Source organism: Melospiza georgiana, chromosome 4, assembly GCF_028018845.1.
Source record: "Melospiza georgiana isolate bMelGeo1 chromosome 4, bMelGeo1.pri, whole genome shotgun sequence".
In the NCBI taxonomy this organism is placed as follows: domain Eukaryota; kingdom Metazoa; phylum Chordata; class Aves; order Passeriformes; family Passerellidae; genus Melospiza; species Melospiza georgiana.
The window spans coordinates 7,098,583-7,113,289 of record NC_080433.1 but is presented as its reverse complement, the minus strand read 5'-3'; the positions used below and the strand labels follow the sequence as shown (position 1 = coordinate 7,113,289).

The 14,707-nt window shown below is 46.9% G+C and overlaps 1 protein-coding gene across 1 annotated transcript; it reads left to right on the top strand.

Moving 5' to 3' along the window:
- The first annotated feature begins 307 nt into the window (after positions 1-307).
- On the top strand, positions 308-10,739 carry PHYH (phytanoyl-CoA 2-hydroxylase). The gene is made up of 9 exons (XM_058022468.1): positions 308-406; positions 2,607-2,662; positions 3,527-3,637; positions 3,728-3,893; positions 4,868-4,949; positions 5,975-6,156; positions 6,894-7,043; positions 8,039-8,170; positions 9,737-10,739. The coding sequence occupies exons 1-9, from the start codon at positions 308-310 to the stop codon at positions 9,788-9,790; spliced, it is 1,032 nt and encodes a 343-aa protein (XP_057878451.1). The 3' UTR covers positions 9,791-10,739.
- Positions 10,740-14,707: the final 3,968 nt, after the last annotated feature.

Sequence of the window (14,707 nt, the reverse complement as noted above, 5' to 3'; positions counted from 1 at the left end):
AGCGGGAGGACGAATACAATGAAATCTGCACGGAAAATTCCAAGCTCTCCTTGGCTTCCCTCAGGCCCTTTCCCCGGGGGCGCTGCCGGCCCGCGGCTCCGGCGCTCTGAGGGCGCGGGGTCCCTCACGGCCCCCTCCCGCCCTGCACACCCGCGGCACGGCGAAGCCCGGCGGGATCCGGGCTCTGAGGGCTCCCGGCTCCGCCCTGGCTTCCCTCAGGCCCTTCCCACCGCCGTCCCGGGGCTCTGAGCATGCGGCGGCCCCGGCTCCGCCCCGACCGGGACAGCGCTGAGGGCGCTCGGGCGTCATGGAGCGGCTCGGGGAGCGGCTGGGGGAGCGCTCGGCGGCGCGGCTGGACACCATCCTGCGGCACCTGTCCCCGCGGCTGGCAGCGGCCCCGGCTCCTGTATCCTTCTGCTGTGGGGTCGGGAAGGGGCGGCAGCAGCGCCCCTGTGGGTCGGGGCCCCGCTTCCCCCAGCCTGGCCCGCTTTGCCCCTCTTTCCCCGCCCTTGTGTGCCCGTGGTGTGTCCGACAGGGACACCGGGCTGGCAGGGACACACGGGGCGATCCTGCCCTGTGTCCTGGTGCTGGAGAACAGCGCTTCCTGGCAGCCCCGAGCGGAATATCGGGGTCAGTACCTGACCCACCCCAAAGCCTCTCCCTGAGCTTCAGCCCCGCACGCTGTGGGGAGCCGGGGTGCGGATCTTGGCCGTGCCCCCCAGCACCGAGCCAGAGGCTTCCCTGCAGCCAGTTCTCCTCCTAGAGATTTAAGGAATTCCGCATGACTTAGAAGTTGCACGGGAAGTCACAGATTCCTCTGAAAGGTACAGACTGGACTGGCAGAGCAGCAGCAGGAAAAACATCAAGGTTTGGTTTGTGAGTGGCAACCGAGGTGGAAATGTTGGAGGCTGCCAACATAAGGCAGAGGAAACCTGCGTACAAATAAGTTTTTGCGTTGATATGTCCCGTGGTTCCAAAAGTTACGTGGAGACTGCTTGCTAAGAATATTTTTAAAGCTGCTATCATAAATGTTGCTTTAAAAAAGCTTTTTCACAGAGCAGAATGCTAACAAGTTACCTCTGAATTACAGTACATAGAATAGGTTGTGATCAAACAGGATGTAGAAGTCCTCAAATCGATTAAAAACAATACAATTAAAAATATGAAAGCAGATGGATAGTTGTTGACTCGGACTGCCATAACACAAGTAGGAACACAAAATTAAGAATAAATTATAGGAAAAACACCCTGGTTGTAACATACAGGAAGTAAGGAGAGGTGCTGCACAACCTGTTTGTGTTTAAATCTGGGTCATGATGCAAATAGCTTTGGACCAAAACCTGGTCTAAGCTGGGCTGGAGCAAGAAAGGTGTGTGGGTAAAGTAAATTACAGACTGACAAGAATGATTTATTTGATACATCAAATGGTACATCAGTTCACTGGTTTTGTTTTAATATCTATGCCTCGTGGTTTTGGTTGTCCAGGCAGCCCAGACTTGTCCTCTGAATGTTGCAAAGTGTCCAGAGAAAAACCAGTGAGAGGAAAAGGCACTACAAAGCCTGGGAGGAAGGGGCTGAAATGGAGTCCAGCACTGGGTGGGCTTCTCTGCTGTCCCCCCAAGGGGGAGGTGGAGGTGCTGAGGAGGGCCCCGTGTTGGGGTTCAGCCTGTGCCTGTGTCTCCATCAGCTCTCTGTGGACATTTAGGAGCCTGAGTGATCAGGAGTCCCATATTCACTGAAATTGGGCCTGAAATGTGGTGTGTGTGGAGCACTGGTGCCCTCAGTTGGGGGATTCCTTGCTCTGGGACCTCCTGTGGCAGCTGGTCTCCCCATGTTCTTCTCTCTGTCTTCCACCCAGTTCCCAGCACCTTTTCCTCCCTCTCATCATTTTTTGCCACACATTTTTGCATGTGTTGTTCTTCTCCCGCTCTGTGTGACTCTTGAAGCTTCCTGGTGTGGGGACACAACTGCTGTGATGAAACTTTATTTCTCATTCCCAAAGCATCCATGGTTTTATGAGCAGTGGAGGAAAGTCAGTGGTTTTCATAAAACCCTGAAGCAAACATGCATGTAAAGAACAAAAGATCAGCATGAAGATGCTCATTTTTGTTATGGATGACACTTCAATACCATGCATAAAGCTCTTGTGTGGCTTCTTTAGCAAGTGGGTTTAATTGCCCTGTTGATAAGAATGTGTCTCTGCATAAGAGAAAAAAAAAGCTTTTTAAAAACCTGTTGAAATGACTTGAAGTGGAGGACAAGCCTAAAGCTCTCCTCTCTCCCTGCTGTCCCTGTCATTTGGAAGGGACCTGATCTCTGCAGTAACTGGAGAGAAGGTGAGGGTTTGCAACACTCTGTGAGAACATGAAACCTCAGGTTTACTCCTCTTCCTTTATTGTTTCAGATTCTTTTCATTTATAGAATATTTCTTATTATAATTTATTATTATGGAAGCAATTTATTATTATGGAAGAAGAATGTGGATTGAGTGTCCAGCACAGCACCTGCCTTTAGGATGAACAGCACTGTAGGATTGAGGACCCATATCTGTAGATAATGTTCCAATCTATTTTGTTTGATTGTATATTCCTTAATTCCCACCCCAGATAAGCAATCCTACTTCAGCCCAAGTCAGTGTTGCTCCTCATTCAGGGAGGTTTTGGTAAGCTCCATCTTCCTTGGTAGAGATGAAAGCAAAACAACCTTCAGAGCTTAGCTCTTTCTTCCCCTGTTGGGAAGGATGAAAGTTTGACAAGAAAGTCTCACAGATGTGTGTGCTTAGCAGAAAGATTTTTAAATGTAGAGGCTGATGAAGGAATAGAGATGGGAGCAAGTTTTGATATAGAAGAAAAGAATTGCTGAGCCAATCTTACTGCATAACCAATGAGGCAAAGGGTGTGTTAGTTAGAAGGGGTTTTTATGACTTTGAGCAAAGGATAAACCCACCTCAAAAAAGATGCTTTTACCAAGCAGAAAGATAGCACAGGCAAACAAGTCAGCAAATGGTGCAAGTAGAAAAAAGGTCTCAGAATTTTCCACTGTAAGAAAACTGAAAAACAACTTCTAGCTTAAAGTGTAATGTACTAACTTTTAGTGATTGGAGAATAGTAACATGAATATGGTAATTATAGTATCTATGATAGGCTAGAGATAAAAGTTAAGGTACAGATTGGTTCTACTGTATGAAGATGCTCAGCAAAGAAAAGTACATAATGCATTGTAACCAAAACCAAAGGGTCTCGAGCTGACAGCTGCAGGCACAGCTCTGCCACCCATGACCCTGGACTGCTGTGACTCTTGGATGTAATAAACTGCATTTTGGAGAGCCCCTGGAGTCCCACATCCCTCAGTTCAGCTCTTACATTCCCCCAAGCACACATGTTGGTCACTAGGCGTGGTTAACGAGTCCCTAGGCGTGGCTAACATGTCCCTAGGCGTGGTTAACGTGTCCCTAGGCGTGGTTAACGTGTCCCTAGGCGTGGTTAACGTGTCCCCAGGCGTGGTTAACGTGTCCCTTGTGTCCCAGCTACACCCTGGACAACGCTGTGCTGAGCAGGGAGCAGAGGCAGTTCTATGAGGACAATGGGTACCTGCTCATCAGGAACCTCGTGTCTGACCAGGACATCGAGCGCTTCAGGTACCTGCACTGCCTGACGGGCTGGGGGCAGCTCTGGGGAGCTGGAGGTCATTGGGCTCTTCCAACATGGATGTGCCCTCTGGTTTGCAGGAAGGAGTTCACCAGGATCTGCAGAAGAGAGGTGAAGCCACCAGGAGTTATGATTATGAAGGATGAATCCCGGAAATCTGAGTTTGGTCAGTCTGAAAGCGTGGTTAATAAAGTGCAGGACTTCCAGGAAGATGAAGAGCTGTTCAGATACTGCACTCTGCCTGAGGTAAAACAAACAAAGGGTGCTGCTGGTGGAAGGGCCTGTATGGAGGTGTCTGACCCTGCAGGTCACTCCCATAAACACACAAGTGAGGAAGGAGGATAAGTCAGCCTTTAGGAGTGAGCAGGGGATGGATGGAGGTTGGGGCAGAAGACTTAAAGCAGTGCTGCTCTGCCCCTGGTGCTGCCCTGCCCCTGGTGCTGCCCTGCCCCTGGTGCTGCTCCTCCCCTGGTGCTGCTCTGCCCTTGAGGCTGCCCTGCCCCTGGTGCTGCCCTGCCCCTGGTGCTGCCCTCCCTCTGGTGCTGCCCTGCCCTTGGGGCTGCCCTGCCCCTGGTGCTGCCCTCCCTCTGGTGCTGCCCTCCCTCTGGTGCTGCCCTGCCCATGGTGCTGCCCTGCCCCTGGTGCTGCTCTGCCCCTGGGGCTGCCCTGCCCCTAATGCTGCCCTGCCCCTAATGCTGCCCTGCCCCTGGTGCTGCTCTGCCCCTGCTGCTGCCCTGCCCCTGGTGCTGCCCTGCCCCTGGGGCTGCCCTGCCCCTGGGGCTGCCCTGCCCCTGGTGCTGCTCTGCCCCTGGTGTGGAGCCAGTCAGGAATGTGACTTGGCCAAACCATGCCAGGCTAGAGGGGCAGATCAGCCACGTGTTCTGAGTGTGTTTTACCAGGCAAACATCTGTCCCAGGGCAGGTCCAGCCTTTCAGCCAATATTCATGTGGCAGATACAGCTCTGTGGGAGTACTCTCCCCATCTTTTCCACCCTTCTCAGCAGCCTGCAGCACCATCTTCCCTCCTGGCCTCCTCCCACCATTCCCATTTGTGTGCCAAGCCAGATCCTGCCTCCTGTCCTGCATCCTTCCATCCTCCCTGACCTCCTCTCCTGTACCCTTGTCCTCAGCCAAACATCCAGCTCCCAGTGCTTCCTCAGCAACATTTCTTCTTGTTTTTCATGGTTCTGATTTTTTTTCCTAATGTTTTTGTCTTTGTAGGTCCTCAAATATGTTGAGTGCTTCACAGGGCCGAACATCATGGCAATGCACACCATGCTGATAAATAAACTTCCAGATACTGGTAAGGAAAACTTGCATTAGTGGAAAATGAATGAATTATTGTGTGCATGCCAGAATTGAACTTAGTGTTTTAGAAAAGCTGTAAAAAAAATTAAATCCAAATAACATTGAAGATTTACAAAGCCATTTTGGTGATAGTTTGTTTTCTTTTTACCTTGGTTTAATGAGACAAGATAAGAAAACACAGGAGAGTTTTTGAGGCTGCACAAAGTCTAAATAGTGTGGCAAATGAGGCAAGCAGAAATATCCTAACTGTATCTATTTAAGGAGCAAAATCAATGGCCAAATAAGTGTATAAATTGTATATAAAAGGCTTTTCTGGTGTGGATGATATTTCCATTTCCATAGGGGGAAAAAATAATAAGCAAAACTTCAAGAATATTTATTTATGTTTAGACTTCATGGAAGAGAGCCTCTAGGGCAGAGACTCTCTGTGGAGGCTGCAGTCCATAAATTGAGGATTTTTTTTCCCCTCTTTTAAAGAAAAAGCTAAATAAACATGAGCAGGGTGCAGCACAGACAGGGTTGGTTCTGCTTGCATCACAGCAGCACATCCAGTGCCTGCAGAGAGCACAGCTGTTGGAAGGGCTTTGTGCTCAGGAGGTTTGTGCAACTCTGTGCTGGTTAAAGTTCTCAAAACTGGAGAGCAGCCAAATTGAGTGATTAAAAAAAAAAAATGTGTGCTGGTGGTAAAGGCCAGCAAAAGGAGCCTTCTGAGGGGTGACAGGCTAAGCAGCTTTCACTGTGTGACCAAGAGCCACCTCCAGGGTCCATTTTGGGCTGGGATGGCAGCAAAAGGAGCCTTCTGAGGGGTGACAGGCTAAGCAGCTTTCACTGTGTGACCAAGAGCCACCTCCAGGGTCCATTTTGGGCTGGGATGGAAGCTTGGCTTGGCTTCCATGGCTGGGCTGGAGCAGCACTGAGTACACCAGGTGTCTCCAGCATCCTCAGGATGTGCCACAGTGGTTGAACAGAAGGAGAAGCTGTGTCCCAGTGCTGGGCTGCAGGTTTCTGTGTGTGTTGCAGCCCAGCAGACCTTCCTGCACCCCATGCACCAGGACCTGCACTATTTCCCGTTCCGGCCCGCGTCCCGCATCGTGTGCGCCTGGACCGCCATGGAGAGGGCTCACCAGGACAATGGCTGCCTCATCGTGCAGCCAGGGACTCACAGGACAGCCCTGAAGCCTCATGGCTACCCACAGTGGGAGGTAGGGACTCATGGAGGGCTTGGGAAGGACTCCTGTAGGGGGAACATGTGCAGGCCAAAGCTGAGATTTTCAGTGATTTTTTTTTTTTTTCTTACATTTTTCGTACATACTGACATTGATTTGGGAGAGTGTTTCTTGTGTGACCTCACTCCATGTGACAAGGGTGGATCTGTCTCTGTTCCCACCTTCACCTGGAAAAATGCCCAGCACGTTGTGGCATGAGAATATAAACACATGCCAGCATTTTCCACTGCCCTTGCCAAGTGTGAGGGCTCTGTCTCCTCCTGTCAGCTTGTTCCTGCCTGGTAGCATGTGTACTGTCCCAAAGAGGAGAAGTCTGACAGTAAACAGCTGGATGGAATAAAATATCAGTTGGTATCTTCCTCTTAAGAGTGTGTGTTTCCTGGCCTGGCCTGTCAGTGGTGATTGAGCAGCAGGCTGGACTCCAGCAGTGGCATCAGGCCACCCTTGTGGGCTTTCCCAGTGCTCTTCTCTGTTCTCTCCAGCTGAGAATTTCATTGTCCAAATCCAGCTGCAGAAAATACAGAAAGTATCATTTTTCTGTATGTCAGGCTTGAGGTAGAAGGACTAGCAAGCAATAGTCAGATTTTTAGCTTGGCATGTGGAATATTCTCTCCAGGGGAAAGCAGATCCAAAGCTGTCCCTGCTGTGCTCTGAGAATCAGCACTTCCTCTAATTCTAACTGAGTGATTTCAGTTCAGCATCTTCTTTCCTAGGGTAAAACCAACAAACTTTTCCATGGGCTGCTTGAGGAGGATGAGAAGATTCCCAAGGTTCACCTTGTCATGGAGAAGGGAGACACAGTGTTCTTCCACCCCCTGCTCATTCATGGCTCTGGGATAAACAGGACATCAGGTTTTCGAAAGGTAGGAAAACATCTCTTGATATAGTTTTTTATATTCTTGATTTTTTTAAAAACAAAATTATCCAACTATCCCTCTGTTTTTATCCCCCACACCCTTTGAATCCTTTCTCAGTTCATGAATATGTGGATGAATGTTTTAAAGAGTTATCTTCCTAACATGCTTCAGCACTCTCTTGTTTATTTATTATTTTATTTTTAAACATCTGTCTTCTGTAAGAATAGCATGCTGTGCAGCTGCTTGAGAAAAACAGAACAGGAGTAGAAATTAGATGTTGAATCTACATTTAAATTAAAGCCTGTCTGGCTGTACTTGCTTTTCTGAAAGCTCCCTTTCAGCTGTCCCAGATATCAGGACTTTATCTAATCTTTTTTCCCTGTCTTCCTGGTATCCCATCTCTGGATAACAGGAATCTCCATCATTCAATAAATAATATTTATTTATATGATTGCACAACTCATTTTTCTATAAAAGATTTGTTGACATGCATGATTCTTTAACTGAAATAGGGAAAAGTGCCCTCCTTTGGAGGCCTGGTCCTGTCTCAGGAGGGATTGATCCAGGCACTGGTTTTGTTTTGGTTTGCCTGCTGTGTGGCCTGTTCTTTCAGCAGTTTGTGGGTGGATTCAAAAGAAGTGGGTTGTGACCCTCTGGGTGCAGGAACCAGGAGCCCCTAGAGCACACACAGGTCTGGCCCAGCCCTGACTCTCCCTATTTCCACTCCAGCTGCTGATACTGTGAGATCAAGCAGTACAGCTCATGCTGAGGGAGTGAGGGGGAGAAGGGAAGGAAGAAGAGCAAGAGAAGGAAGTCAGCAGCAAGAGTATTCCTCCAAGGGGACACTCTCCAGAGCTCTTGGAAAGGAGGAAGGGTTTTGCTGGCATGATCTGTATGGAAGGAGTGATGTGTCCACAATCTGGAATGCCTGAGTTTTTCCCAACTTTTTGAGTTGTTTGTAGTCAGTGTGACAGGGAGTGACACCCACTTTCCTCACACAGAGCATCAGCTGCCACTTTGCCAGCTCAGAGTGTCACTACATCGATGTCAAGAACACAACTCAGGAGCACCTGGAGAAGGAGCTGCAGGAAATGGTTTGCAAGAAATACGATGCAACTAACGTGGAGCTCAAGGTGAGACTCAGTGCCCTTTGGTACAAACCAGCTCAGTTCCCTTTCCCCAGTCTCTCCTGTGGCACATTGGTGCTCTTTGCTGTGCCCAGCTTGGCAGATCAGGCTGTGCCAGGCAGAGGTGCTTGGCAGGATGAAAGACCTGATGGTCAGAGGATGACTGGCAGGCTTTTTTGGGGCCTTTTTCCTCATAATGTTCACTGGCAGCCTCTTCACAACCCTTGTTCACTGGCAGCCTCTTCACATCCCATGATCTCCAGAAATTCCTTGAGAAGCTCTGCTTGTAAATAAAAAAATGTGGTCATTTGCCCTGAATTCAAAACTATCAACTGGAATAAATTCAGTGCTTGTCCAGTTTTTATGTCCACAGTTCTAACAGTTTCCCCCCATGGTGGGTGGATTTTCCTTTTAAAACAAATAGCCACATCTGATCACAATAACAAATGGATTTTTTTTTTGCTTAAATATAATCCCACATCAGTTGTTTGTACTCGAGGCTATAGCAGTGATATATATCTGCCACAAAAAAGAAATGGAACTAATGGACTCTTGCTGAATAACTGAGACCATTGAGTAAAATAGAAAGCAAATGTGAATTCTTCAGGGATCCAGCCACTGAAAGAAAAATAAACCTTGTTTCTGGGGTGAAAGTGTTCTGAATATCTTAATCCACAGCAGTTCCCAAGCATGTGCAAAGCCAGTATCAAGGCAGTAAAGTCTAGATGTAAAAGCAGCACTTTCATTTTAAAATGTACTTGTTTTACAATATCTGGGGCTTTCTGGAGGAGGGACTTTCTTTTTCACTGTCACTGCAGGCCCCCAGCCAGGTATCAATTAGCATTGACTCCATGATTCTCAGGAGGCTGATCAATCACTTTATTATTCTATACTTATTGAGAAACCCATTGCCCTTACAGACAGATACAGGTGTACCCAGTTGGTCCTTTGAGCTAAATACCATCACCATTGGCCAATCAGGAAACCACCCTCTGGTAAACAAATCTCCATAACACATTCCACATCTTCACAACAACAGGTGGAGCAAGTGAAGATAAGAATTGTTTATCATTCTTTTCTCTGAGCTTCTCCCAGCCTTTCCCAGGATGATGCCTGGGAGAGTTGTGCCTGCTGCCACATTTCACCCTTGCTGGTTTGTGTTGTTCTGTTTCCCCCAGTGTGCCTGGCTGTTTTGGGGTGCCCAGCTGTGTTTTGCAAGCTGATCTTTCATGGCTGTAAAGCCATAGCTTGCTTGGCTTTCAGTTCCTGGGGTTGTTGAGGTGCTTGGTGAAATCCAGAGGGATGTGTAGTGAGGCTCTCTCCTTCTCCTGAGTGGAAATGAAGTTGTTCTTATAAGCCCCAGAGAAATCTCTGTGTTTTTGTGTAGCTTTAAGGATTTTTTTTTTAGCCAGAGTTGGAGTTTTCTCCCAGAGGAGTGCCCAGGTTTTATTTCACCTTCAGCAGATGATAAGAACTAAGTAATCCTCTACTTCCATCTGTGTAAACTGAAATCCTGATCACTGTTTCCTGGCCCTCAAGGTGCTTTTTCTTTGTCTCATTTTTGTTTTGAAGGATATTTGGAACTTCCGAGCACGGCTTGTGCAAGGGGAAAGAATCAACCTGTAGAAGAGCAGGATGGAAGCCATGGCCCTGAGCATGAGCTTCTCTGAGGGAAGAACACAGAATTCTGGGCAGGCAGAATTCCCTTTGCTGACCTCTGTAATGGTAACTTAGCCAAATGCTGCACTGCAAAATCCATTCTATGCTAATTCAGAATAATTGCACTGAGCTTGGGCAGCTGATGTATGTCAAAGGAAACCTAACCTAGAAAAACAGATTTGCTGCAGGTGTCTTAGACAATCAAAGAATCAAAGTCTTGAAAGAACACTTTGATTTTCTTGGTGTTTTCATTCTTATTTCTTAAAAGTTTTTAACATGACACAGCTTTAGAATGATGCTATACCAATATAGGATTTTATGAAAGAATTTCCAGTGTTTCCAGCTTCCTTTTCTGTGCCAAACAAACAAAAAAAAAATCAGTTTCAGACAAGCCCTCAGTGACATGGGGAGTTACTAGTGTAGCTGATGAAGATGTGGGTGTTGGTACCAGCACAATCAGTGGTGTAAGGAAGTGGTTAAAGAGAAAGCAGCAACCACTCACAGAGAAAATTGGGATTTATGGACAGGAATATGATTGCTGGCAGAGCTCCTCAAGCATGGCTTGGCATGGCATCACACCTGACCAGGCAGCTCTGGCACAGGTGAAATATGAGTCTGACAGTGTTGGGAGCTGCTGGGCCAACACAGCAGCCTCCCACTGGCCTTGCCCAGCTGATCCAAGGCTGTGTGAAGTGGGGGAATCCTTTGAGTCTGGAGGTCTGGGAAAAGGAGCCTTTTGCTGCTGCCAGGTTGAGGAAGTGTTTGGGTGCTCCCCAGGATGCAGTGGTGGCAGGGTGGAGTGATGCACACTGAAATGATCCTCTTGCCTTTGACAGTGTTTTTCCTTGCTTTCTGAAAGATTCTTTTGCTTTCAGGATCTATTTTTTGAAATAAAGAATAAACCAGAGCAAAACTGCACTCGAGGGCTGTGTTGTGTCATTGCTGCTGCTCAGAAACTGGTGCTGGGGGTGTTGTTGAACAAAGCATCAATGCTCAGCTTGTTTCCACTCCCCTCCAGTCCACCCAAAACAGGACCAAAGGCTGCAGAGATGGGCTCTTGTGGCACCTTCTGCCTCATTTTGTGATTCATCTTCATGCAGCATTTCTAGGTTTTATTGTTTGTTTGTTTGTTTGTTTTTTAAAGGTGAGGTTTGAGCACAGTTAAGTATTGGTCCTGCACCTTTGCTGCTGGAGTGAGGTGTCTGGGCTGTGGTTCCCACCTGGAGCCAGCCATAACCTCTCAGCAGCCTCTGGTTTGACCACAACACCAAGAATTCTGATCAGGGGTCACTTAGGACAGACCCCCAGTGTGGCTCAGAGGGTGATTTTGAGTGTCCTGGTTCCCATGCCCTCTATAACCTGGCACTGATCAGCTCCTGTGGAGAGCAAGGGCCCAGCTGGGTGATTCCAGTGAGTTGGAGATCCCTCTGGTGGCTTTGCTGAGTCCTTTCCGTGGGATTTTCAGGAGAACTTGGTGCATTCTGTTTGGTTCACAGCACAGGACTGATGGAGGCTTCCCTGTCTGGTGTCACTGGTGGAGCTGGGTTCACTGCAGGGGGAGCTGTGACCACAGAGAGGAGCTACAGGTGTCACACTCCCAGTTTCAAGACTGGATTTTTCTTACCATAGCTAGGAAAGGAAAGGAAGAAGTTTACCTTTGTTTTTAAAAATTTATGCACCTCTGCCTATGGATTTCAGCTTACAATGCCTCTTTCACAAGAACAAACCCATCAATGACCTTGGAGATCATCCAAACTCAGCCCCTGATAAGAGACTTGTGTCCTCATTCCTTCCCACACCCTGTTGGGTAACCTCCCTCTGGGGCAGGCTGTGCTCTGTGCTGGGCAGAACAGCTGGCTGAAGCTGGATTCTCCCAGGATGGATGTGTGGTGTTGCTGGATGCCTCCTCTGTAGCAATAACACTTTGAGAAATAAACTTCTAAATCTGTTAGGCAGAGCTTCAAGAGGTAGGGAAATGCAGAACCTGATGAAATGCTTGGGTTGCTGGGTATTTTGGTGAAGCAGCACTTACCCTATTAGAAAAGTTGCTTGAATTGAATCAAATTAGAAGCAAAATATTTATTTTGGTAATAGTGTGTTTTAGTTTAGCCCTGGCTTGGTAGAATCTTTCTTACAATTTGGTTTGCTATAGGTGTTCAGGTTCACATGTTGGAGGTACTAAATTGATACTCCTAAATTGATGATCCTAAAACCTTCTTTGCAACTAACTTCATGTTCCTGCAGGTTATTTTAACCATGTTAGCCCTTCTTGGACATTTTTTTTTAAATAGCAGCATCCAATTTTCAAAAAGGACCATGTAAAAATTGGACATCTGGCTGCTTATTTGGCCATCTGCAGTTGCATGAAGCCCCAGTGTTTCAGACACATTTTTTTCCTGCCTTGACATTTCACATGTGTTGAAAACAAAGGCTTCCTGCAGCTTGGTAAAAGACAATAAGCACAGAGAAGATCTTCTGCTCAGAATTTATGTGCTATTTTCCAGACTAACAGTTCAGAAATGTCAGATTTAGTCTGACTCCTGACCTTGCTGACAGCGGTTGCACGCTCAGCGCTTTGATGTGAAGTCACTGGGTAGGTGCCAAAGGAAGGATTTTGCATCCCAGCTTTGGCTTCTGGTGCTGTAGATCAAAGTCTTACTTCATGCAAGAGAAATGAGGAGGAAAAGCAAGTTTAATTAACTACATTATAGTTTTTTCAAAGTAGATTTGTCGCTCTAAGCCGATCTGGGATGTGGGAGATCCTTTTCCAGCAGTCATTTATAATCAGTGGCAGTGAGTGATGCCCAGTGTCCCCACAGCTGTCACCTCACCAGCTTAGAGTGCTACTGCAGGGATGTTAAGACCATGATCCAAGAGCAGCTGGAGAAAGAAGTAATTGAATTTGGACATGCAAAATATAAAAGGGTTTCTGCTCCAGACCTTGTGCTAATCTTAAATCACTACCTTATCTTGTAACTCACTAGTCATTTTGGCCTTTCTGCTGATAAGGCTCCTTGTTGCCTGTCTGTGCTGGAGAAGCACCCTTGCTCCACAGGCAGCCCCTTCACATGCCTGGAAATCAGCCCAGGAGCTCTGCAGATCCAGCTCTGCTCATCACTGCTCCCAGCCTGGGCTGCCAGATTTGATTTAATCCACGTTCTTTGCTGTATTTTCAGTGGAAATCAGCTCAGGTAGGATGGGCTTGTGCCAGCAGGTGTTTAGATAGGAGAGGCTGTTATTCAATCCCTCTGTAAGTGGATTTGCAAGAAGAGGATATAGTTTATAAAACACCCATCTGAGCACCTTCTCTGCTCACATCAATCCAATGAGCCTTTTGGCTTACACCAAGCAGGGTTCTGTGCCTTGGAGCTTGTAGCTTTTAATTTCATTTAGTGTTGTCTGTCCATTTCTGTTTGAGACTTTGAAGAGACAGTGAATAAGTTAATGGGTGTTTTTATGGCCAAACAGATCTGCTCATACCAGGAAGAAGCAGGAAACACTGCATTCAAAGATGCTGTTCTCTAGGTTTGCTGTTGCTGCTGTTTTGTGGGTTTTTTAAATGCAGGTAGCTAGGAAGAAATGAGCAAAGGTAGTGTAAGGAAAAATAAATAAATCTTTAAAGTGACCTCTAAAGACCAGGAGGGAAAACCTAAGAGCCAGATTCGTGTGCTTTTTGCCCCCTGTGTAAGGAACTTGCCCCAAATGCTGCATTACAAAAGTATTTCATGCTAATACAAAATAGGTGCAGCAAGGCTGAACACCTGATGGACTTCAAAGAAAACCTGACCTACAAAATCAGATTGCTGCAGTAATCAAATGATTACCTAATAATAATATGGTGAGTTGTGCATTACCTATTTTTTCTAGTCATTCTCTTGATATACTTTTGGGCTGATACTCTATTAATGTAAGGTTACCAATAATATAGTTGGTAAAATCATACTAATATAAAATTCCATGTGTAATTATGTGTTTAAAGTTTTTAACGTCCTTCTTCTGCACAAAATCAACCAGTGAATCAGTTTCAGTTTGAGCTTACATGGGAAGTGACTGGGAGAGCTGATGAAGAACGTGGATTTTATTTTGTTTTTTTTTTTTAAATAAAGATTAAATTGTAGTAAAACCAGCTTTAATGGCTGCACTGGATTATTTCTGTGGCTCAGAAGTTCTGCTGTGGCTTGTGTGGCTGAATAACCAAAGTGAACCCTGGAAAGGCAGGTGCTGGGTCTGAGGCAAACATTGGGGTGCTGCAGCTGAGAGTCACCCAAAAATCCAGTAACTGCTGTTCCTGCAGGATGTTTGGGCCAAGCCCATTTTGGAGAGAGCTTTGGGCAAAGCACCTGCCAGGCTCTCCTCCTCTCCTTGCTGTGACCACCCTGAGTGATCCCAGCTTCCCTGTTTTTAGAGCAGAGGATGCAGGAATTGGGGTAGTAGTGCAAGCCCTGGCACAAGAAAAGCATCTCAGAACAGCAAGGCACTCAGATTCCAATACATCCATCTCCCCCACTCCTTGTTTTCTGCTAGAGCTTTAGCAAAGGAACTGGTTTGGTTTCTTCATCCTATTTTTGCATACCAGCATTGCTTTCACTCCCATGGAGATACATGTCTTACATATCCCAGTCCTGGGGGCATTTATGAAAATAAAGCATTAACCCTCCTTTGACATTTTAATTTCTCCTTTCCTTGGGCCCAAGAGACAGGAACTGGCTAAAGTGTGAAGCTTTCAACGTGCTGGCTGAAGGCTGATACCAGCGTGGAATTCCAGGGTGGTTTTGGGGACTCCAGGTGAGAAATTCTGCAAATTCTATGAAAGCTGAAGTTACAGACCACAAACCAGTTCCTTTTGGTGATTCAGCACTCAGCTTGTGAGAAAACAAAGATGTT